Source organism: Leptosomus discolor, chromosome 13 (assembly GCF_034619465.1).
Source record: "Leptosomus discolor isolate bLepDis1 chromosome 13, bLepDis1.hap2, whole genome shotgun sequence".
NCBI classification, from domain to species: Eukaryota; Metazoa; Chordata; class Aves; order Leptosomiformes; family Leptosomidae; genus Leptosomus; species Leptosomus discolor.
The window spans coordinates 22,392,298-22,418,360 of record NC_141403.1 but is presented as its reverse complement, the minus strand read 5'-3'; the positions used below and the strand labels follow the sequence as shown (position 1 = coordinate 22,418,360).

General features: G+C 41.7%; 1 protein-coding gene across 1 annotated transcript in view; it reads left to right on the top strand.

Moving 5' to 3' along the window:
* Nucleotides 1-26,063, top strand: part of LOC104346162 (collagen alpha-1(XV) chain) — a 149,223-nt gene that overhangs the window by 71,045 nt on the left and 52,115 nt on the right. The window contains exons 7-15 of the mRNA XM_086472481.1: nt 430-556; nt 1,821-1,933; nt 3,447-3,509; nt 12,083-12,160; nt 13,001-13,063; nt 15,825-15,950; nt 19,171-19,233; nt 21,793-21,828; nt 22,295-22,447. Of these exons, the coding sequence (XP_086328607.1) occupies nt 430-556; nt 1,821-1,933; nt 3,447-3,509; nt 12,083-12,160; nt 13,001-13,063; nt 15,825-15,950; nt 19,171-19,233; nt 21,793-21,828; nt 22,295-22,447 (822 nt within the window). The remainder of the gene's footprint in view (nt 1-429; nt 557-1,820; nt 1,934-3,446; nt 3,510-12,082; nt 12,161-13,000; nt 13,064-15,824; nt 15,951-19,170; nt 19,234-21,792; nt 21,829-22,294; nt 22,448-26,063) is intronic.

Sequence of the window (26,063 nt, the reverse complement as noted above, 5' to 3'; positions counted from 1 at the left end):
TGCCAGGTGTTCACCCCTTAGCTTGGAAGAACGGAGTTCAAAGGTATTGTGCTGGTTTTTCTCACGAGCTTGCCCAAATTAGCGTGCCGTCTGCCAATAAGCAGAAACTAGATGTGTACTGTAAAGAGGAAAAATGAAATAGAAGGTGAAATAAATTAACAACTTTTAAATGAAATAAGGTGTCTATATTGGCCATTAATAAATTTCAGTTTCTATGATAGCAATGACAATATTGCTAAGGGCAGCATAAGAGTGAGGACAGATACTGGCAAGATATCAAGCGGGAAAGATCTGGATTTCTGTTTTGCTTCATAGATGCACTAGTTCTGATTACTATGCTCTGAGGAAGGTAATCTACTGATTCACACTTTAAAATATGTGATAAGCCTTTTCTCTAAACCGTTCTTTGGGATTTTGTATTTTTTTTAGCCTGAAGATCTATTGGCTGAGCCAGTGGAAGCCCCCCCAACTATATTGTCTTATTTGGAAGAAAACAATTTCTCCGGAAATCACAGATCAGAAGAAACCTCTGAAGCAGCTAAACTTAAAGAGCAAGGCACTGCCTCTTTTTTTTTTTTTTTGGACGGTGGGGTCATTGGTGTTCTCTAGGTCTGAGTCTGTCACTTCCCTGTGTATGAAAAGCCACTGTCATATTTTGGGTGCTGGCGGGAATGGAAAATCTTATGGTTTTGAACATCCTGGGTGTTAGAAAAAATTGGCATATCAAACATTTTGTTGTTGAAACTGCAGTCTGCTAGACTGCAATTTAATAGCAGCGAAGGTAAGTTCTAGCAAGTACAGCCACCGTTCAACACATCTCTCACTTTTCACTCCATAGAGGTGCTTATCTCAGTCCCTGTTGTTAAACGTGCAGAGAATAGATGTAGCCATCTATAGCGTGGAAGTTTCACAGAATTATGGTTTATATTTTAAAATTTTAAAAAAATGGATAAAACAAAGAAGCTGACCTGAGGGGATGCTGCTGCAATACTCTGCAACACCGCACTGAAGTGCAAGTGTTAGGCAAAGGGAATGGGAAAAGAAAAATCCTTTTCCTTCTGCTCAGGTCAGTGAGAAATATGGCTCTTCTTGAGACATTTGTAGAGGCAAATAGTGCTGCTGGCTCTAAAGCCATATGGCACCTTTAGGAGGAATTTAAGACAGGTATTTAATCTGATGACCTTCTGTTACAGTGAAGCACAGCCTTTCATGTAAAACTGAATAGCACCACTGAATAAACAACTACATCCTCCTTATGTTCCCTGCAAAGGATGTGACCCTGCCTATGGCACCAGTCGGCTCTTTTGGAAGCCAGTGTAGGCAGCAAAGTAATGACAGCAGGGCATAGTGCACCGAGGAATCCAGTCCTTCACTGGTAAGACAATTTCAGTGCACTCCTAGAAAAAAAAAGTAAAGGTACTTATCTTAATAAGGCCAAAGACAAACTTCCTATTTAAATTTCATACGTACTTCAGACAGTACCTGTTGTACATACCTCTTATTTTTTGTGTTACATAGAAGAAAAACAGACAACCACTAGATTAGAGCTTGAGGCAAAGATGGTGATGCAATACAGTCTTTGTCCTTAAAATAAACATTTGGTTTACAATTTTATTCCCACTTTTCTCTTTTTTCTTTCCTTTTAAAATTTTCAGAGTTATAAAATGACTATTACTAATCTTCGGAATGTATTTTGGTCATAACCTAAATAATTTATTTTTTCATACAACTTGCAGCACCTGTGCTCTGATAAATGCTACTGGGAGGGTTTTATTTTGCCCTGTTTCTCATTAATAAGTGATTATTTTCTTTAGATTCAGCTGTCATAGGAACTGGACAAGGCAACATTGAGTCTACCACTGTCACACAGAAAATTTTAAGAGAAGAAGATGGCTCTGGTGCTACTGTTTTGCTAGGAGGAAGCAGAGAGGAGGTCTGTACAAGGGGTTTATCATATGCCTTATATTTTTGTACCAAGAGCAGGAAGCCTATGAATTCTAGGTGCTTCTCTGGGTTAGTACCTCTATCTATTCCATCTTAGCAGCAAGCCAATAGAGAAGTTACTTTCTAAGTTCTTGAATGTCCTCACATCAGACTGAAAAGCACTGACACTCTGCAGAAGTTTGGATCTATAGCCATAGAGACGGGTTTGAGATTTTTGACGAACAAAACTAATGTTCTTTCAGTTTTGCATTTTTTCATTTTGCATTTAAGAAAGTGAGAAACAAAGAAAATAATTTTCACCATAAAAGCCCACAATTTTTATTCCCTAAAAGCAGGCATCTTGGTCTTACTCACAGTAAATGCCTTGCAGGTGAAAGTCCTGCTTCCTTCTCAGAAGCGTGGCATATAAACAGATTTAAAATGACGCCCTCTGAGTGCTCATCAAGTGCTTCTGTGTGGAGTGCCAAGTACAAAGAAGCATTTCATTATCACAGTGCTTCATTACCAGGTGATCCAAAGACTAACAGTAAAACGCATTAAACTCTGGAGGAATCCATGCCTAAAATGTGTATCGCTGGTTTTCCTTAGCTGCCCACAGACCAATCTGAAAATGCATAGTCTATGCAAATTATCACCTTATAAACCCAATCTTATTTGAATTACCATCCAAGAGACTGATCCTACATTCCGTGACTCGACGAGGGAATGACTGCGTGGATTGCACTGGAAAAGCCCCCCATTATTTCTTTCATAAAGCAGTGTTTGCTGCCTCCTGACAGCTGTGTGCATTAACACCCCGAGATGAAAAAATCTGTTAAAAAAGGGACCAGCAGCTTTTCTGGCATTTGCAATCAAAAGATGCTTTGACGAATGAAATATTAAGACTGAACAACCTTACCACCCCTAGTTTGCAGTAATGTGTTACGAATATACCTCACTATTCTCTGTTGACTATCATTTCTGTATGAATGAGAAGTGCATTTCTCCCAAGTGCCCATTTTCTCGTAGTCTGAAAGTTGTTAAGGAAAAGGCAGAATTCTAGCCCAGAATTTGCCTGCTGTAAGCATATTCAGAAACTTTAGAAGAAATGGAGACCTTCTTACCTCTAGATAATTAAATGGCTAAAAGACAGAAAATTTGAATAGGACTTTTCAGAGAGCTGTCACTATTTGTTCTAGTGGAACATCATAATTTTAAAAATATTTGTTATCAGTGCTGTGTGGTCCAGCTGGCATCCTGTCAGATCCAAATGCATCCTGCCAAGTGTTTCCACCTGTATCCCCCAAACGGGCTTCACCGTCACTTTGTTGAGAGCAGAGTGGATGTAGTGAGAGGCAGGTTTTGTGCACTGCCAGCCGCAGAGAGGTGTAAGTCACATATCTCCTCCCACTGCACCAGAGTTAGAATCTAGCACCTTTAAGTACAGCCACTGCTGCTGAGTGTACAGCCTGTTTAAACTGCATAAAAGACAATGTTTAATTAAAAAAAAAAATTCCTTTTAGGGTAAAAACAGACTTCAGGGATTGCCAGGACTGAAAGGAAAAGCAGGCCTGAAAGGAGAAAAGGTATGTGCCCTGTTAATAACCAACAATCAATCAGACACCATTTATGCTTGGACATGGGTTAATTTGGTACACTCTGAGAGACGAAATAGTAATAATAATAATAATAATAATAATAATAATAATAATGAATCACAGGAAGAATTTAAACATCCCTCTGTTCACCCATGAATCTGCATGAAGGGTAGCCGTAAGGAATTTTCAAGAATATGAATAAACTTCAGCAGTAGAAAAAGTTCAGCTTTCACAGGCAAGTGAAGGAAGATATATTTAATGCTTAATAAAGAAAAGTCAATTGTTATATATAACTGCTCTGTGGAACTTACTCCACTGGCCAAGTGATTTAACAGAGAGAGTATAATCGTATTACCCTTATGAAGTGAATGTAATTGAAATAAGAGCTAAACCATCTGAAGTAACAACTTGTATCACTTCTGAGCCAAAGTGAGCTATGGATTAATCTATCATTAAAGCACGTGTTGTACACAAAATTGGCATTCAGCCAGTTACTCCCTGTGCCAAATTAATTATATATTTAATCTATTTACTGAAACAACTCAGGCTTCATAAATTCACAAACATAACCCATATAAAGATAATGTATTCAGATTCAATTTGAAAGAGTCCAGAATAATTTCAAAGTTAAAACTAGTCTGCAGTACACGTATCAGGTCACGAGACTGCGTGGCAAGTCCCCATCTCCCTGTCCAGCTGAATAGTCTGTCTGTTGTAATGGAAAGATACGTTGGCCAAAGGGTTATCAGAAGCTGAAGAGAAGTGAAGGCATGTCAGGCACTTAGGAAGCATCTCAGGTACAAAATGACGGGGGACACTTGCAGTGAAAGCAGTAAGTCTGGGACCCATCCCAGGACCATGTTCACAAACAAGTGCACGGGACGTGCTCACAAAAGCAGGCAGCGTGGAAGACAAAACAGCAAGACTTAGGTTTTAGAGACCTGGTGGGATAGCTCACAGCTGGAGTGCTGCAGCGCTATACGGATACAGGGTCTTCAGGAAAGGTGGGCTGGGAAGGCAGATTATCAGTAAGACTTTAAACCAGTTGACAAAGGCATTACAGGCACTCTGTACAGGTATTTCAGAGCCTTGTTTCTGAAACCTCTGAGCACTCTCAGAGCAGCAAAGAGCAGTTTGTTTGACTTATTGAGCCAGGAGTCTCTTTCTCTCCACTTTCTCTCTCCATTCCTCCCCACTCTTCACCCTATCTCCAACCCTAGACTGAACTGGCAGAGTTTAGCAGCAGAAAAAGAAAAAAAATTAATGAGAAGTAGATTCCAGATTAAGGACTGTGATATTGAGGGAGGAGTTTGACAAGGTGCTACTTACATTTCTATCAGTGCTAAAACTTACAGCATGGACCACAGAATCCCAGGATCACTGAGGTGGGAAGGCCTCTGGAGATTGTGTAGTCCAGCACCCCCGCTCAAAGAAGAGGCAGCTAGAGCAGGTTGCCTAGGACTGTCCAGTTAGGTTTTAATATCTCCAGGGATGGAGATTCTACAACCTCTCCAGGTAACCTGTTTGAGTGTTTGATCACCCTTGGAGTAAAAACGGGGGGGTTGTACATTCAAATGGAATTTCTTTTATTTCAATTTATGCCCATTCCCTCTTGTTCTTTCCCTGGATACCACCGAGAAAAGCCTGGCTCACTCCTCTCTGTTCTTACCCATCACACGTATATGCACACTGACAAGATCCCCCACAAGATGACTTTTCTCTGGGCTAAATAGTTTAAGCTCTCCTAGCCTCTCCTCATACGTCCGAAGCTCCAGTCCTTCAGTTGTCTTTGTGGCCTTTAACTGGGCTCACTCCAGTATGTTGTTATCTTTCTTGTAGTGGGGAGCCCAAACCTGGACATAGTACTTCAGATGAGTAGAGCAGAAGGATGACCTCCCTGTTGGCAATGCAGCAGTTGGTGCACAGTATCACCTAAGCATTCTGTGCTTCAGACACTGGAAGAAGAGACTGTGATGCCAACAAAAACTGTAATGCCATTAACCTCACTTGAAAAATATTACAGCCATTCTAGATACATTTTTAACAGTAGCATGCCCTAAGTAATGTGGCATAATTCGTTCTGCTATTAGAGTACAAGGTAGCCTAGGCTAAGGTTTCCAAAGCTAGAAAGAGTAGCATGCACCGATTTATAGCAATGTACCTAAAACTGTCCCTACTCTAATGGGTTCCTCAAAATGAATTTGTAAGTGGGTGTCACTGCTATGAGTTATGTGACATTCAGTACCATAAGCTGTCAGGTAAATACCACAGTGCTCTTCATGACGGCATTATGAGATGATTTTTCCTTCCTTTCTGAATAACATCTGTCATATTTTCGTATCATGACAAAAAGTGTAACCAACACAATCATTTTCCAACAGAGATGGATTTTCTACCACACTTCCCTGCCAGCTCAGTGCTTCTAAGATAAATGACACAAACACAACTGAGAATAGTGATATACAATTTGTAGGTTTTACTACTAATAATAATGTTATATGTAATACTAATATTTAATTATACATATGCCTTGGTATAACTCAAAGGCAAACTCTAGTTCAAGGAAAAATATCCTGTGACAAATGAGGTAACAAGGTCTTGAGTGATGAACAATAGATGTTAGGAATTGATATCTTGGTAGTTGCCAGTTTTGGACAGCACTGTATCCAGAGAACTGCACCTCACTGTATTGAGGGAGGGCAGACTTCTTTTGCCTCAGGAGCTATGTGGACTCACCCACTGTGCCAACTCAGTATTCCCTTGCACGAGTGGACTGTACAGCAGGGTGGAACAACGGCTGTTCTGCTCTTGGAGGGCTATCACCGGGACAGGGATGCAGGAATAGTGCTTCCTCCTAAATTTGGTGACATGGTACAGCAGTCTCTGAGAAGAGAGGCACCATCCTGCATAGCCCCACTGGTGGCAGGGATTCACATTTTCTTTTCAGCTGGCACTGGTCTCATACACTTTGTGTCCAGAATATTGGTCAATCCTTCCCAACACATCTACACACTTGTCAGCCTTTCCATGACTTTTCCTGAAGCCCTTGAGCAGGAGTAGAATGCCTGGATGTTGCCCAGGAGCTACACGGCTGTCTGTCTCTCTCCTCATGTGGTTAATTCTCTACATTCTTCTCTCCTGAGACAGAGCTGATGCAGACAGTGCCTTCCTTCTCTATGGACACTTACCAGGAGCCTCCTTTGGTGCTTCTGCACTGTGTAACTACTGTAGCCCCTCTAAGGCTCAATTTCCCCTACATTGTTTGTCAATCACACAGTGAAAAAGCTGAAAAAAATTACCTAAATGTCATTTGACAATTAGCTTCCCAAATTTCTTGCAAATCTGCTTTGGTCATTCGTGTGACCAGCAGCGTTGCCAGGATGCTTGGTAGTGAGATAAATAATTCATGTCAGTAAACTGTAAAATGAGCCAGACTGCTTTTAACATAAGCAAAGCAAATGGAAAAGATTTCAAGTTTACAGTTGTTTACACTTCTTATAAGAAAAGCACAAATTAGCAGAAGGAGTTTTAGTTTGCAGCTGCTGCAGCTGCAGCTCTCGTTAGGAACCATTTTGGTCTCCAGCAACCAGTGCTACATGCTGCACTGCCAAATGAACAGGCCCAGGAACTGACGGAATTGCTGATGGCTCAGATGTGTGAGCACAGTCCCTGGCACTGTTTTGGCCCATGACAAACAGATCTCTCTCAGAGAATGCCTCAGCCTTGTTTAGGGGTAGTGTCAGTTGTTAACTCTTCCCAGTATGCTGCAAGACACGACTGTGCGTAGGTTGGCTCTGTTCATTCCACACACTCCCCCAGTGCTACGTCAGCAGGCTTTTACTTTCAAATACTTATCATGCTGATGGGTTTCGGTGTAGTTCTCATGTAATTTCATGAAAATCGCACAAAAAATATACTCAAAATATTACCTTTGAACACACAGGGCTAAAAGGAGGCCCAGGGCCAAGTACCTAAGTAGTGTGAACACAGCCAGTCTGTCCTCAGGGCCAAAGAATTGTCCCCAGCCTTATTTTATTGATTAGAATAGGTTTCAGAAGCAGAAATTTTGGCAGCAGGAGAAGCATCTTAGCTGTAGGAGCTAAGGCTATATCTTGAAGCATAAGACTCCTGTAGTCTATTCCACATTAGGGCAGGTAACTCCAGAAGAGTATAGGGAGGTTGTTAGGTCGTGCAGAGGGAAAATTAGAGAGGCAAAAGTCCAGCTACAACTCAGGGTGGTCACTGCTGTGAAAAAGAACAAAAAATGTTTCTACAAATACATTAACAACAAGAAGAGAGCTGAGGAGAATCTCCATCCTCTGTTGGATGCAGAGGGGAACATTGTCACCAGGGATGAGGAAAAGGCTGAGTTATTAATGCCTTCTTTGCCTCAGTCTTTAATCACCAGACAAGCAATCTGCAAGGTAATCAGCCCCCTGAGCTGGAAGGCAGGGTCCAGGAGCAGAATAAACCCCCTGAAATTCAGGAGGAAGCAGTTAAAGACCTGCTTTGCCACCTGGACATCCACAAGTCTATGGGGCCGGATGGGATCCACCTGAGAGTACTGAGGGAGCTGGCGGAGGAGCTGGCCACACCACTCTCCATCATTTATCAGAAGTCTTTGTCAACAGGGGAGGTACCAGATGACTGGGGGCTTGCCAATGCGATGCCCATCTAAAAGAAGGGCTGGAAAGAGGATCTGGGGAACTACAGGCCCATCAGCCTGACCCCAGTACCAGGGCAGATTATGGATTGGTTCATCTTGAGGGCACTCACATGGCATGTGCAGGACAACCAGGGACTCAGGCCCAGCCAGCATGGGTTCATGAAGGGCAGGTCCTGCTTAACCAACCTGATCTCCTTCTATGACCAGGTGACCCACCTAGTCAATGACAGGAAGGCTGTGGATGTCATCTACCTGGGCTTCAGTAAAGCCTTTGACACCGTCTCCCACAGCATTTTCCTAGAGAAGGTTGTGGCTCATGGCCTAGAAAGGTGCACTCTTTGCTAGGTAGAAACCTGGCTGGATGGCCAAGCTGTGGTGAATGGAGTTCAATCCAGCTGACAGCCAGTCACAAGTGGTGTCCCCAGGGCTCAGGATTGGGGCCAGTCTTGTTTAATGTCTTTATCGATGATCTAGATGAGGGGATCGAGTGCTCCCTCAGTCAGTTTGCAGATGACAATAAACTGGGTGGGAGTGTTGATCTGCTCAAGTGTAGGAAGGCTCTGCAGAGGGATCTGGACAGGCTGGATCAATGGGCTGAGGCCAATTGTATGAGGTGTAACAAGTCCAAGTGCCGGGTCCTGCCCTTGGGTCACAACAACCCCCAGCAGCGCTGCAGGCTGGGGAGGAGTGGCTGGAGAGCTGCCCGGCAGAGAGGGACCTGGGGGTGCTGGTCGACAGCCGGCTGGACATGAGCCAGCAGTGTGCCCAGGTGGGCAAGAAGGCCACCAGCAGCCTGGCCTGTGTCAGCCATGGGGTGGCCAGCAGGAGCCGGGAGGGGATCGTGCCCCTGTACTGGGCACTGGTGAGGCCACCCCTCGAATGCTGGGTGCAGTTTTGGGCCCCCCAGGACAAGAGAGACCCTGAGGTGCTGGAGCGTGTCCAGAGAAGGGCAGCGAAGCTGGTGAGGGGTCTGGAGAACAGGTCTGGTGAGGAGTGGCTGAGGGAACTGGGATTTTCCAGACTAACTGGAGAAGAGGAGGCTGAGGGGAGACCTTATCACTCTCTGCAACTGCCTGAGAGGAGGTGTAGTGAGGTGGGGGTCGGTGTCTCATCTGAAGTAACCAGCGATAGGACAAGAGGAAATGGCCTCAAGTTGCACCAGGGGAGGTTTAGATTGGACATGAGGAAAAATTTCTTCACTGAAAGAGCAGTCAAACATTGGAACAGGCTGCCCAGGGAAGTGGTGGAGTCACCATCCCTGGAGGTGTTCAGAAAACCTGTTGATGTAGTGCTTGTAGACATGGTTTAGTGGGCATGGTGGTACTAGGTCAACGGTTGGACTTGACTATCTTAGAGTTCCAACTTAATGATTCTATGATTAGTTTTATGGATATTTTAGTAAAGAATTCTTAAGCTTTGTTTTCCATTTTTAAAATTGAGCTAATATTTTCAAGCAATACTTCAAAGAGGCATTGTGGGGTTAACTTAGCAAACAGGTTCCAAACATCCTGACAATATGTTCAAAAGCACAAAGGAACACTGACAGCTTCATGTACAGAGCTTTCTTTTGGCAATACTTTAACCAGAGCCAATTCCTGCAGCAGAAAACAGGACAAAGACATTGCGCTGGTCCTCTTTTACACATGTGAATAAATTTTAACTATTATTTGTCCAGAAAACTATCTCATTATCCCACCCAGTGTGATTTCCTAGGACCTATTATGCTGATAGTGTGAGCAAAGCTTAAAGGATTGATCTGTGAACATACATAAAAAGTTCAAACCAGTTATGCTCACTAAAGACAGGCAGCACTTTTTCAGCATAATAATATTTAAATTTGAGGAACAGTAGCAGGATCCACATGCTTGTTTCTGGTTCTTCTCACTGAAAACAGAAAGCTGGGAATTAATGTGCTGCTACGTATCAGTGGAGAGTGGGGAGCTGGCTGTCACATTTTCCACTGTGGTTCTTGTTCAGTGCAGCGACACAGCCATGAGATGCTCCTTGGGAATGGATACAATTAGGCTTCCTAGACATGACTGAGGTCTAGATGTGAGAGCTGGACTTTCTTTCTTCCTTGTAGTACACACGAAGTGGAAGAAATTGCATGAAAACAAGCACAAAGCACCGTCAGGAGCTAATGTAATAGTCACTGAAAAAAAGCAAATGGTATGTTAAAATGAATGAAGAGTGTCTGTAAACGACCATGCTGGCAGACAGCGAAAATAGCCCCAAATTAATTAAACACATTCTCTGTGAATATGACTGAAGTATTACTATAGGAACCATTTGACAAAGCCACTGGGAACAAAGAAATTAATGAATACATTTATCTAATGAATTCTCAAGCATAAAGAGCAGGTGACCAAAAGGCAGGTAAAATTCAGTGTTTCCTGCAATGTGACTGAATATATGAATCTAGAGAACATAATTAAAATGCTCATAAGCTCAGATAACAAATTGGCAGGTTAGAGAGTAAAGCATAGATCAGTAGAGGCTGGTTAACAGCGTCAGTTATATCTCTATGACTTCTACCCCTTTAAGAAAGCTCAGCACAACCAGTCTAGCTTCTCTCCTCCCGGTGCAAGGTAGGAAGGAGGTCATACCCTGCAGCTCTGCAATGTCAGGATGGATGGGTGGGAGTCTGTGTTACATGGAAGCATTGGTAGATGGAAGGCTGAGCTTTTGACTCCCAATGGTGAGAGAAGCTCTGGGATACGAGCAGTTACATTGCTCTTTCTTCCCCTATAAACCTACATCTGTCCTGAAACCAGAATCACCGTGTAGGAAGAATGTCCAAAATGCACACTGATGAACTCCTTACAACAGTGAACTCCAGTTATTGAATGCCAAAGGCAAGAAATGGAGACAGCCAGGGAGAGGAGGACACTGTACGTTCTCCTGGCATTCCCTCTGTCAGATATATCAGGTAAAAAGCAAGGGGGATCAATCACTTTTAGAGGCATACAAGAGTTCAGAAAATGAAATTAAATGAGTGCCAATCATTTGATGAAAACCGACAAGCATATTAAGCAATCATAATATTTTGGTCTGCCAGTTATTTATGATCCTATTGGCCCCATTTTAGGGGATGCAGAGGCACATCCTTCTCCCAAAAGAGTTTAAAACACAAAGGTCAAATCCCGCTTAGTGAATTCTCCAGAAAAAGGCCCAAAGACACTTGAGAATTACAAGGTAAGTTATAAAAGACTTCCAACTTAAGATTAAAAAGGTTGAGGCAGAACTCAACTCTTGACTTAAGTGAAAAATGCTGGAGTCGAGCAGAAAATCTAATAAAAGTCATAAATATCTTAAGCAGAAGCACTTCAAACTAACCTTCAGCAAAATGTGAGAAATGATGTAAGAAAGACCAAGAAGAAGTGATGGTAGTAATTATGACAGAAACCGCCACAGTTCTGAACAGGGCTTTTCATTGTGCTAACAGTAGATAGAGGTCAACACACAGAAGAACAATCATGACATGGTGGTATTGGATGGCATTACTGATGGTAGCAATAAAATGAAGAAATTTACTTCTTGCGTAGCATGGTGGGACCACACTTTATTTATTTGGGGGTGGGGCATATAATTTACCCTAAAAGTGCAAGATCCACAGTAAAACATTATTCTGACAAGAAATATGCACTGTCTAATGCTGTTAATGCTGATTGTACATTTGCAAATTCGTTGCAGAAGTTAGAAAGGGAAAAGTCGTTTCTTCTTTTGCCAATGCAAAGATCATATTTCATGGGAGCTTGTCTTAGAAATGACCAAAATTCAACTTTTGCTGTTTCTTGTAACTAGAAATCCACACAGATTTCAGCTAGTGCTGAAAAACCCTGTTCTGTGTTTATATGAGTAAATCCTTGCTGATTTATCTTCACTCCTGTTTTAGGGTGATCCTGGTGAGGGATTGCCAGGACCCCCTGGGCTACCAGGACCTGCAGGACCATCTGCTCCTTCCAGAGGATTAGTGAGTATTTGGGGTTCTCTGTCAATGAGCTTGGCTTGCCATAGAGCAATACAGAACTAAGTAGGAGGTTTTCTCTAGAAAAGTAGCCTGACTGCCACAGAGATAATCAGGTTTTCTAAAGCACTTATGCAGAAATGCAAATAAATGTCTGGCTAAAGTGTGTGAGTTCTGTAATCTACAGAAACAGCCAGTATTCACCTTTTAAAAAGCCAGTTGATGTGTGTGCTCTCCTGTGAAAAAGCACTAATACATGGGAGAACAAGAGACAAAGATTTCCTCAAAAGGGCGTTACAAACCTGAATTATTCATTTCTTCCTGCTACTGAACACAGAAATGGTTTGACAGTCACTTATGTTTGCTGTCACAAATACTGCAACACATACCAGCGTGGTGAGAGTGCTCATATTTTGAATGCTCAGTAGTTAGACAATGTTAAAGAATATGTTTCAGATTCATCTCTCTTCTGTACTTGGATCTTTCCCACTGTTTCCATGAGGATACATGTGTACGCAGCTGAAGATGGAATCTGGCCTGAATTTTCAGTTTGAGCTGATTTTACATGTAGATACAGCCCATAACTGACACCCATGGAAGTCCTGTGGTGGACTTTTAAACAAAACTGTCTGTCACACTGAGTATTGTGAGTATTTAACAAGATAGTTTGCAACATATTCCAGTGACTAAAACGGATTAGATGCTGCCCTCATCTAGGGTCTGCTAAACTGTGACAGTCTGCTGCAATGACATTGACTGTAACTGTATTTGCAGTAATGGGCAAGTGATATTTTTGTTTGTCATCTTTAGAAGCAATATCTTAAAAAGGAATTCTCATAATTTCAGAATAGACTGGAACCTGAAGAATCGGGTTCTGGAGACATTGGCGGAGAGACTGAGATTTTAAGAGTAAGTTTATATTGATGTTTATTTCTTGTTAACATAATGAAGAGCTTTGCTTTACTCGTCCAGATTGTAGAAGGTCCATTTCACAATGCAAATTTTGTACATGCTTAATTCACAGCATCTAGAAATGCTTTGTAGGGTTACATTTCAAGATCTAAAAAGTTATAAGTGTATGTGACTACGGAAGAGGTGCAAGAAAGAAAGAGGACAATACAGAAACAATGGCAAGAACGCCGTGTAAAATGAGAAAATGCTTTTAATCTGACTCAGAGAAGGCAGTAAAGAGGAGAGAGATGGGATCATTCTTTGCCTTTTTTTTTTTTTTTTTTTAATTTGGAGTATCTGTTCTAAAAAATAAGTACGTCTATATGAAATACTTGACTCACCAACTTCCACTGTTGATCCACTTTGATGGTCATTTGAACTTCCCTGTACCCTTGCCTTTGTGAAGAATTGTGACACTGCCACATCAAGGCTAGCTAGCAGAGAAAGATGCTTTGGCTTAGTGAAAGTTAATAAGATTTTGATGAACATGTTCTTAAGTGAAGATCTCTGGGCTGTGGAACATGGGAGACCAGACTTCTGTCATTGGGAAGGAGTATTCATGCCAGGAAAACCTGAGTCTTGGGCTATTAGCGCACACTTGACAACTGGTTAAACTGGAACAGTCAAAGCAGTTGCTGCCTTAGATGTTGACCTCATCTTTCTGGAGGTGTCTATCTCAGCTTCAGAAAGAGCTGATATGACTTGTGAATCTACTAAACTACTTAATGTTGCAGACATAATATTCAGGAAATTCAGCATCAATTCCAGTTCATTTCAGTAGGCTGTGCTGTAAAATGCAGCCGATTCACAAGCTTTCAGCTAAGCTCAGGCTCAGCAGGCTCTAGGAACAGAGCAGAACAAGTGGGCTGATCAGTACTGGTTAGTAGCTCAGTCTGGCACTCTTAGCATTGCCTGACAACTGCCTCAAGTAAGCTTTGTTTTAGGGGCTGAATTGGTGCATTGGTCTTGTGCTTTTCCCTTCACAGAGACTTGACATATTTTGAGAGACAGTACTCGATGAGCATGGATCTGGACTAAAAACGGGACGTCTGGCTTGTTTTTCTTGCTCTGCTTCTGAAGTGTTGAGTGGCAAAGGAAACATTTGGAGTTGGGAATTTTTTCTACTTAGGTTTTGCTGGACTATTTTTTTCAGAGAGGCTATCTTTCCTATACATCCTGCACAGAACAATGTGCCTTTTTGGGGAAAAATATCATCAATTAACTAGAACTTGCTGTCAGATCTGGAATTACTTTGCATGTTTGTTTTGTTCTTGAGCCACTTCTTCACCCATTATCTCCTGACAGTCAGCCAGATCTACTTTTACCATGTTCCTGTTGAAAATCCAAGTAGCAATCTATAAAATGTGTATTGCAGTTGCAATAGTAGTGTAGTTTTCTATCCACAGAACCAGTCAGATACATAATGAATCAGGCACTATATTACAGTTAAGGACAAATGTTAGGAAAATGAGAAGTCAACTGGCTGAAGATGAAGAGACATAAATAAGAAGGCTTTTACTGATCCATCTAGGTGGAGTGATAATTGTTTATGCAGTCTTTGGGATGGAGCATTTCCACCCTTCAATTAGCAGCTATTTCATCAATAATACTGGAGCTTGCTGAGGAATGAACTCCCTGGATGTCTGTTGCCTATGAATTCCAGAATGCTATAGCATTCTGAGGCCACTGTTTTACAACACATCTACTGATATTTTTCATTCTTTTATTCTCTCAGACTGATTTCTGCCTCAAGACTTCTATTCTGTTTCCTATTTCCTCCAAAGTGCTAAATACCTTATTCCCAAGGCTCTTCAGGAAGCAATTGTCACATGCTGAAAGTTAGTTGTCTTGCCTGCTGTAGGAGATTAGCCTCTTCAGATGTCCCATGTAGTTAACGAAACAGGCAGGCGCTTGGAAAGGCTCCATGCAGACGGCTCTGTTGACTGTACTGAAAGTCCAAGATGACCATCTTCGTCACAGAATCCTGTAGATGACCCTAAGTCAGAATTAAAGTGTTCTTGCCTTACAGTGCCAGCCCTAAAATTTGAAATTCCATGTTTGCCTGCTAATGCAGTCTGTAACAAGAATGGACTTGCACATGAGAGAGAATGTTTGCAAACACACTGCTTCTCCTAAAGTAATATATTTCATACATTTTATTCAATTTAAATAGATCTGCTCATGTCCAAGCAGGATAGGTCTCTGTAGAAGGGGTAGTTTTTACTTCACTAAGCGCAGTCTGGTCTTGACCACGAGTACAGATTCTCAGTGCTCCAACAATAACATGGAGAAACTCTTTGAAAGGGGTAGAGAAAAAACTAACCACTTCCCTCTATTCAGTAATTCCTTGATTTCCTTCATTGGATCCCTTTCATTTTGGTTAAGTTTCTTAACATTAGCTCAGTCACTGGAATATCTCTAAGGCCTTTACTGGGTTACAGAGAGCCGAGGCAGAATTTTTTGGTTTTTGACTTCCTGCTTGCTGTTGCGTGGGATGAGGTGGCACAATTCGGAGAGCAAGGATGCAGGACATCAGTGTGAGCCGGTGTAAGGAGTGTATCTGTGAAACTAAAATTGGTTCTTAGTGAAGCAGGAGTGGGGTGGTAACCCAAGCTGAGAGTCTTATGAACCTGAACAGTCTGCATGAGCTTTTCCTGTTCATGTATATACAAATGAACCTGGCTAGGGCCATTTCTAACTATGCTGCTGATTTATCTAGGGTCTTCCTGGGCCACCAGGCCCTCCAGGACTGCCTGGTCTTCCAGGAAAGCCAGCACCCAATTCGAGTGTAGGACCTCCTGGATCACCAGGGGAAGACGGAGCTTCTGGTGAACCAGGCCCTGAAGTGAGTACCCATTTGTGCATGAACATTAATGCTGTTTCTGTTCTACCACACTGAGTTCTAAGGCTTACAGTCTGTACAACTCTTAATAATATTGCAGAATATTTTTAATTGAAGAGCTTGGATTTTATGCACTTTTTTAACAAAAATAATAAAATAAATGTCTAGTTAACCAGAGCACATTACTCCACATCAGGATGTACATTTGGCAGAGAGATACTAGTGAATCTGGACCAGAATAAATAAAAAGTAAAGATGCTTTTACCAACACTGAATAAGGTTAAGGATTATGTTTCCTGTGGTGCTTTCAGGAAAATGAAGTTTGCTAAATCACTTACATAATCTGCAGGGAAATTTTAGCATAAATTGAATTTTCCCCTTTCAGGAACCCTATTCCTTCTTTTTCTTCATCTAGGTAGAAATACTTACTCCTGTGGACATGTGAAATACAGATCTACTGTAAAAAAGGTTGCTAAAATTTCGAGTGTTACCTGTTTGTTAATAAATCCTCAGTAAGGTGCTTTTTTCAGTGAAGAAAACCATTTTTTTAGCATTGATCAGCTCTGTGAATCCTTTCTGGAACTATATATACTAATATGGTTCCCTTATTCCCTATCAATCATCTGCCAGTAGCAGTCGTTCTCAGGAGTATTGTACTATCGTACTACTGACTATTGTTTGATCTATACCTTCACGTTACCTTCAAAGTTGGTCACCATCGCTGTATCTGACAAGGTGTAATTAACATACATTGAAGTGTATTGGTGACACATATGAGTGAGGAGACCTCACTGCATCTCAGCTGTGCTGGGTTTTCTTGAGTATAACCAAGTCAGGAGTTAATACAAAATCTAAGAAGGTGGGTGCAGTAAATCTTTAAACTAGGATCCAAGAAGAACATGCATGGGAAGCCAAAGAAAACCAAGAGCTGAGGGTGCATATACCCTGCAGGGAAACACTGAGAATAGCCTGAGTTGTATATATGAAATCTCACTTAGAGCTGCAAGAAGGTACCTCCATCCAATACCTCAGAGCCCTATCACAAAAGCTAGTCCTTTTCTGTCAGGAGCTGGGTCTCATACTCTTAGGCTACAAGGAAGTGTAAGCATCACAAATTTTTGTCCATGCAAGCTTTAGGCTCTTGCAAGACCGAGTGTCCACTCACCACAGGTCAGAAATCAGGGTTATTTTTGTACTTCAAAATTTCAGTGTTCCCTCTTGGAATAAATTGTATTCCTATGAACCTCACTAAATTAAAGCTATGATAAACAGAGTGCAGAAGATGTAGCTGTACTATGGACTGTTACTTTACTGAGCTACCCACAGTTTCATCATTTGCTGCAGACAAGTGCTTTGGCCATGTTCTGAGTATTTGCTAGGTTATTAATGGAAATGTCCTTTTGTTTTACAATTTTAAAACTTTCAGGATAATTCCTGGTAAACATCTCAATTAAACCAGTAGAAGTCAAATGTTAACCAGACTACTAAGGTATGTTTTCAGAAGCATCAGGCTATTACAAGCCTGCAGGCTGTTGAAGGAAACGTCCAGCTATTAACAGTACAGACCCATGCATTCACACACTTTCAGATGACCTAAAAATCTGTAGCCCTGCTCTCCAAAGATCTGCACGCTCTGGCTAAATGAAGTGAGATTTATTCACAGCAGAAATTTTTGGATAGTAATCCTCATCCAGTAACACATTGAAATAGTTGTGTAAATAAAGGTCTTTGGCTGCAAATCCTAATTTCAGAAGAATTTCCAATTACTTGAAGTTGTGTGCAGGCTTAAGGCCTTGCTAAATCAGAACTTTGCAACGGAATGTCTCTTCTCATGAGAAACATGTCTTGGAAATGTTGGAGTAAAGGATGTTTTTTGTACCGGGAAATACCACTTTGCTAATTACATCTGATACTGATGTGATATTGATCTGATTAAATACATATTTTCTAAATGCTACATGGAATTAAATTGTATGAGGATATCTTCTATGGTAATATTTTTTTTAAAGTAGATCACAAATGCATGAATACTCCCTGAAATGAGTAACAAACCTCCAAGTGTTGCTTACTAGCTACAAAAGAGAGACTATTCAAAAGCTGTAAAGAAAATAAGCAATTTTAGAGCAATGAAAACTAAAATTGCTAAGCAGTATAAGGGAAATAATCACTAAAATGTAGAACAATTACTGTCGTTAGCCCAACCTCTCCTCTAATCCTCCTCTGTCTGTGTAATCATGGCAAAATACAATACAAAAATGTTTGAAACATACTGGAAATATTTCTGATCTTTCCAATATTAAAAAAAAAATTGATTAGTTGTTCTATCACATACAGTGCACCCAAGGACAAAAACAGGGAAAAAAGTAAGGAGAGAAGGGAAATCGAGGCCTTTGTGACCATTCTGAAAACACCAGAGAAAAAGAACGTCCTTCTGCAGCCATTTTTATCCTTCCCCAAAGCAGATGAATAAATAAATGGATAAAAGATTCTCAGAGGCCAGAATGTACACCTGTAAATAATGAAAGGCTTTCAGAGCCCAATTTTAAAAACACGGGGCTGTGAATATGTGTATATTTCTTCCCTTTCTTGCATGTACAGTTACTGTGGGCTGGACCTCAATACCTGTACTGGTTCACCCTACAAAGCCAGTTTTTCCTAGCCTGGCTGCTCACTCAAATGCATGCTAAGTCACGGATGTAGCACAGGAAACTGGATGGAGAACTAAATATACATTTTTCAAGGCAAAATTAAAGTGAGGCATCTCGCAGAATACCTGGGCCACTTTCTGACTGTCAATGCCAACGTCTTCTCAGCTAGCTCTTATCTGGCGCTGAGGCTGACAGAAGTACGGATGGCTGAAGTGCGTGTGGGTGTCAGCCCCATCATATCTGTGGTAGTGTTGTCAAACCTGCTTGGATAGCACCATTATTTTGCATCCTAACATTATATTTACATTATGTAGTTTCATATTATTTTGTATTACTTTTTGATTGTTTGATATCATTCTCCATTAAAATATATTTAAATACTGTTTTGATACAAAGCCAAACTCTCAAAAGACAAGAAATACAAATGTTAGAAATACAAGTGTTAGGTTCTACCTCGTGCTACACGCTAGTCTTTCATAATGCCGTATCACCAGTTGGTCCAAAATACTTACATGCATGTGCTTGGAAGAGGGCTCTCAAGTGGCACCTGCTTTAGATTTTGCTGTCATCTACAGGGTCCTCAAGGTCCTCCTGGTCTTGATGGAGTGGTTGGCCCACCAGGACGGAAGGGAGAAAAGGTAAGTTAAATGTCTGTCTTGCTCCTACTGCAGTGGAGAGTCTTTGTCAACTCCAGGCTGTAAAAATCGTAGTTGCCCTGCAACACAGCGTTGGCTGGCTTTGATATTTTTTAATTGAATCCAGCTGCTAATGGCTTGTTAGAACACATCTCAAATGACATATCCAGAAATCTTGAATTCCTTATTGGTCACAATCTTGTCTTCTGCAACATGCAATATTCAAAATATAATACAAGTTACTCTGTTGTGATCCACCAGTAAAAAGCCAGTCATGACTTGACTCATGCAGGTGAGTCTGTAGGGGGAAAGAAGGAACTCCAGCTAGTCCAGACTGGCACAGAAGGGCAGCATACTCCCTGCAGAAAATGCCCTCTGGCAACCAGAATTACTTAAATTTGGATTCCGTGGGCCACTGACACATCAAGTTTTATAGTCCATGTTTGTCTTAACTGCTGGTTACTGCACTGCTGCTGCCCCCAGCTACGGTATCCCACCCCCACACTTGTGGCACTTGCAGCCTTCACTCAGCCCTTGATGAGGCATTTCAGCATCCCAACCTGGCAGCAAAGGTTTTCTTAGTTTTACTTGACTTGCTGCACTGGTTGGCTTCATGCATGACTGGATGAGCACTAGGGCCAGCAAAAGGGTGAGAGTGGGGAACATGTAAATGAACACAAGGGAACATGGCATCCAGCAGACAGATTTTCTTGTCTTGCCATAGAACCAAAAACCACGTATTGCAGAATTGCTGCTCTTTTAAGTTTCCCCAAATTACTGCATCTATTCTTTTTGCACCCCATTTCAAGAAGGATGTGGGGAAGACAGAGATGGTGCAACAGAGAGCTATGGAGATGGCTAAGGGCCTTGAGTACCTGACCAACAAGGAAAGGCTGAAGGACCTCAAACCATTTAATCCGGCATAAAGGAGAGAGAGGCATGGCCAGCAGATACAAAGATAGAATCATAACCCTTTAATGAGGGCTGGTGAGACTGCATTTGAAATACTGAATCCATTTTTTTGCACCCCACTTCAAGAAGGATGTGGAGAAGACAAAGACTACAGGAAAATTTCCTCCTCTAGTGAGCTTCTACATCACATTTTATGCACAAGAACTTGAAAGTGGATTCCCAAGTGTACATTGAAAGTTTACATACGGTGAGGGAAATGAAAAGGCAAGCCCTAAATGGACAGAATATTGGTATTTATTTATTTAATCACAAGAAATTTTTTTAAACCTCCTCTGGAGACTGAAGGATCTGAGTTGTGATTTCAAAAGCCTGAAGTTGGCAAAACTGCAGCACACGTGGGAACTAGCAGCTATCCAGAAAAATGCAGGATGTACGCTACAAAGCAGGCAGCCGAAACTTGTGTCTGTTGTACTCAGTGCTGTGTGTTTTACCCAAAGGAGTCTAAGAATAGAAAGAAGTCTAGCTGAAGTAAACTGAGCCTCTATCGCATATGATAGGAAGAGTCTGATGTGGAAAGGGAAGTAATTGGAAGAAAAATTAAATTTTCAAAAAGGGCATAACTCTCAAAAAAAAAAAAAGGACAAATACTCAAATGATGTGCCTCACTGAGCCTGTTTTCTCCATTGTGTATATCTGGTAAAAGTTTAATTAGAAATGAAACACTACATATTTTCACCTGCTCAATACAACCCCCAGCACCTTGGGTTACAAGAATTTTTCCATTTCTACTATTCACTTTTTCTGAAAACCTTGATATACTCTATATACCAATATTTATTTTTAATCATTATTCCAAATTAATCCAGAGAAGATTACAGGGAGAAACTACAGGATGCACTGCAAATAAAGTCCATTTGTTCCTTGGAGTGAAATTTGATGTGTTTTTCTGCCATTACTTTTGGAAGAAAACATTGCTACCGTTTTACTCCTAGTGCTTACTCATTTTTTTCAGACCTTACTCAAGCAGTATTTCTGTCTAATGAGTAAGGACGAGAGTTTGACAATGTGATGATTAATTCCATTAGGTTCAGTGAAATTTGGAAAAGAAGTATTTGCATGCTGTGACTTTACGACTATTCCATGAACTAGAAGTGGAAAAAAAAAAGTATCTAAGTGTACAAAAGTAAATCAAACAGCTTGATTGCTGCAGAGGAGCCTTAAAATCATACTAGTCATCATATCCTCTGTTTGGAACTGTGCCCTGAACAACTTGTGTGGGATCAGTTTCTGCTTCTGTTATATCCCATGAGAGTTTTGATATTTAATTTCAGAAGCGTGAGGATGTGACCAGCAATGCTTAATTCTGTGTGCTCCAGACCTTTAAAATCTGCAGAAAGAACTGAAATACAAGATTGCATCCTGTCTGCGTACTGGACCAGAGCTATTTATTTGTTATTATGATTCCTGCATTACAGATTGTTTTCTTTTCAACTAAGAGGTCTAAAGTTTCACGTAAAGGACTTTATGACGTCAAATTAAATAACACAAAAATCTGTGGGTAACGTAATTAAGCAAAAATATCATAACTGTGTTTTTCTTGCCTGTCTAATGCTATTACAGTAAGTAATTAGAATTGTTTTTCTTTTACAGGGTGATCAAGGTCTTCCTGGTTCTGTTGGTCCAAAGGTAAAAAAAAAAAAAGACAGTGTCTTTATAGGATAACAGTATCACCCTAATACAGCACGTTACTGAAAAGGGCTGAGGAGTCTAAAAGGTTATTATTGTGAAACCTAATGAAGTTGGCAAACTTTGCTTCCCAGTTGTCCAAAGTACTTCTCTGAGAAGTGTGGCCAGCAGGTCGAGGGAGGGGATTCTGTCCCTCTGCTCTGCTCTGGTCAGACCCCCCTGCAGGGCTGCGTCCAGCTCTGGGGGCACCAGCACAGGACAGACACGGACCTGCTTGAGCGGGTCCAGAGGAGGCCACGAAGATGATCAGGGGGATGTCCCCTCCCTGGGAGTGTTCAAGGCCAGGTTGGACGAGGCTTTGAGCAACGTGGTCTAGTGGAAGGTGTCCCAAACCATCCTATGATTCTACTTACTTGCATCTACTTCTGCATGTTCAGTATACCAATAGACTGACCTTTTATTATAGGGTGATACTGGAGTCACTGGATCAATAGGCCCCAAAGGAGAAGCTGGTGCTGTTGGGTCTCCTGGGAAACCTGGACCACCAGGACCTCCAGGCCCCCCTGGACCCCCTGGACCTCCTGGACCTCCAGGAATAAGCTACAGTTTGGGATTTGAGGTATTTCGCTGTTATGGGGTTTGGTTTAGTTATGGGTCTAACTCCTTCAGAGGAGGGACAGTGCCATCACCTGTATATTTCACAGCTATTTAAGGCTGAATTGATGACAGATAGATTGACAGATGCTCTAGATTGAAATTTGCCTAGGAATAGCTTACAATTCCTTTCACATTTGACCATATAACTGGCCATGCTTAGACCATGAAAGTAATGGATTTCTTTGGGCAATTTTCATGAAACTATTCAGTAGCAACAGTGTTCAGATGCTATTTTTTTGGTGCTTGTATCATTGCTAAAACATAAAATATTCAAATACTGTACTATAAAGGAAAACTTCTTTAGTCCTTTTTTTACATGTAAATAATTTAGAGCAACGACCTAAATATACATAAAGACCTGAGTGTTCGTTAAGATCAAACTGCAGGTTCCCCTTAAGCTGTGACTTTTCCCATGCTGTCATTCTTGAGGCCACGAGTTTACGTAATGTGTAAATACAGAGACAGATGTTGGACATTTCTGACCTCATGGTCTGTTCTACTCAGAAGAAAAATGTTCTATAAAAAAAAAATAAATTGCAGATGCTACTGTTTCTACTTCTGAAAACAATACCTTCATCACTTTAAAAAATGAGCTCTAGCCAGCTCAAGCTGAGTTTTACATGTCATTTGAGAACTGCTCATTCAGATTATCTTTTTGGAGTAAAAAGTGGCTTTACAGCACAGAAAGGCAAAGGGAGCACACTCAGGTTCAGGAACTACATCTCCTGCATTATCATCTTTGTGAAGTGAGGTTGACAAATTGCTACATCAATATTCATATACCAGTCTTCTCTTTTTCTTTATGCCTTTGTCATTTCTAATTTAGCTGTTTGGCTCAGAAAAGTGTTTTCAGAGGTTTGGGGGGGTTTATGCCGTGGGATATAATACTAGTTTGCATAGAAACTGAAGGCAGTTTCATCAGAGAAGTAAGCAAGGTTTGACCAAAACTACTGGCCATCTGTAGAACTGCTGCAGCAACATGATGGTATTTAAAAGATACCGGTTTACTCACACGTTTCTGCTAGTATCTGCACTACCCCTTTTGTATTTATCTTTTCTTTACTCTAGAGACACTTTGAGTACTCCAAGTACAGAGGTGACCACTAATGCTTGTTTAGACACGTATTCTGGTTTCTGATGTCTGACTAAATAACATTGTACTCTACCGGTTAATAATCTCACTGATGTCAGTGGATTCCAATGGACGAAAAAATCTCTCCAGCAGTTCACAAGTTCTTAATTGCCAGCACTGCAATTGTTAGCAAGGAACAGCATAAAGACTAAGTGTACAAACACTCCATTACATTAACTCAGACACACTATAAGGGCTGTAACATAGTCTCCCCTGAGTAAATCCGTACTTACCTCAGAATGAGATAAGGACTACTGGTAAGCCACATCTTCATCCTAGGCCTGGTCTTATTTTTAGCCTAGGATGATGGCTTCTCTGACTTACAGTCATCTTCCATGTCCCTTGAGGATCCAGTGTCAAGAGATTCTCCAATCTTCCCTATTCACACTCTTTGAGTAGTTGCCAGCTTTGCCTCATCAGGCCACCAAAGAGTCCCCCTGCAGGTAGGTACTTAGGACCAAACTCTGCCACTTCTAATATCTGAGTCTCAGAGGAGCAAAGTTAGAGGTCGAGGAGAGAGTGAAAAATGGAAGTCTCCACTTTTATGGACACAAACACAGAAGGACCCCAGCTCTAACTGCAGCAACAATATCTTGACTGGCTTCGTCTTGAACTTCATCTACTCCAAACAGCATTGGCATCATTTCCCTGCAAGGAATACTACTGTTAACAGGCTTGCTAGGTCCAGCTGACCCTTTGGATGCCCACCCCTGCCATCTGTTAAGGCAGCACCATGGTCTGCCAGTTCGTTAGGGCAACACTACCTTTTGGTTGGCAGTCTGTTTATTGCTGTAAGGCTGTTACTGCAAAACATTCCTGTTAGCACTCGTTAGCAAATGCAATCAGCTATGTGCAAAAACCAAATGGCATGGGGTTTGCTGGTACTTATGCTTGCCAAAAGAACAGTTTGAGCTGCAGAAGGTACCTGGTAAACCCATTAAAAACATGCAGATGTCAAAAGCAATGGTGTGTTATATAAACGCAGGCATCAAGCACTCTCTTAAAAGGAAAAATATGTTGGCGCAGTGGAGGCGAGGGAAAGAGGACCCAGAAACACAGCTTGTGGTTTACCCTAAGTAGCGAGTGTTTGGTTAAACAGGCCAAAGAGAATATCAGCAGGTTTTTCTGCTGATATTTGATACACTGATAGGTGATGGAGGAGCAAAATGAAAGTCTGAATAACATTCAGTATCAGGTGAAGTTTAATGAAAGGACTTGAGCCAACCTGACGACTCCATGTCTCCCACCTTGGTCCCCAAAAGGAGGGACCTGATTCCAGCTGTGCACTCCTTCTTCTCTTTTCTTGCTCTCATGGAATTAGTGGAAAAGGGCAAAAGCACGAGTTCTTTCTTTTTCAGTGGAGTCAGATCAGTTGATATTTTCTGTAACGTTGGCATTAGTCTGTCATTCCATAGCAGTTTAAGCTGATCTAATTGGTCTTCCACCCATTCCCTTACACCATCTCCAGAGCGCATCAGACCTGTGACAATCTGAGCCATTTCAAGTCACCAACTAGCAGAAAGCTAAGTAGGCAACTCCTCTAAACATGATAAGCTGGTACAAGGGCTCATTGACACTTAGAGGTGGAGATTCTGCTTTGCTCCTGCTCCTCCTCCCATCTGCAGCCATTCCTGGCATGTGCCTGTCGTTCACACGCACTAACACCCAGTGTTCCATCAGTCTTTCCACAAGCCAATTTAATTTATTAAAATTTTAGAGAATCATCCCACCCCCAAAAGTAACGTATTCTCTGCCGTTTTAGTGATCTAAAGTGGCTCACAGGAAAGTGAGAGGCTTCAACACACGGCACTGATGAAGGCTGTATGGCTGTGAGCAGGGAAGTGGAGCAAAGAAAGACCAAGATTTTCCCTTGTCAGAAAAGGGAAACAATTAAGCCAGGAGAGCTGCATTTAAAACTGCAGCTAAAAGCAAGTGAACAGTTTCCTGCTGGTGTGGTTTATCCAGATGGTTTGAAGCACAGTCTGACAAGTTCTAGATTAGGCATAAGGGAAGGGATAGGAACACGTGGCAGGGAGGGTGCAGGGGGAAAACCGGATAATTATGGCAGCCTCCAATTTTATTTCTTTGGCTGCTTTGGAACTGGCAGCTCCTGCTTCTGCCCTGCGTTGGAAGGTCACAGACAGAACAACAAGAGCTGGAGGGAGGTTGCTGCTTTCTGTGCAGTCACCTTCAAAACACCTAGAAGAACTCCCCAGGAAATACAGATGCTGCTCTCAAGGCCTCTCACTTCACAGAGTTATTTCTGAAGTCAGCAGAGGGTCATGACAGTGGTCAGTGGGCTGAAGCACGCGACCTATGAGGAAAGACTCAGGGAACTCAGCTTGCTTAGTCTGGAGAAGGCTTAGGCATTTTAGCAGCCTCCTGGTATCTAAAAGGAGGTTATTGAGAAGACCCACGGCAAGGATCTTCACAGTGGTGCACAGAG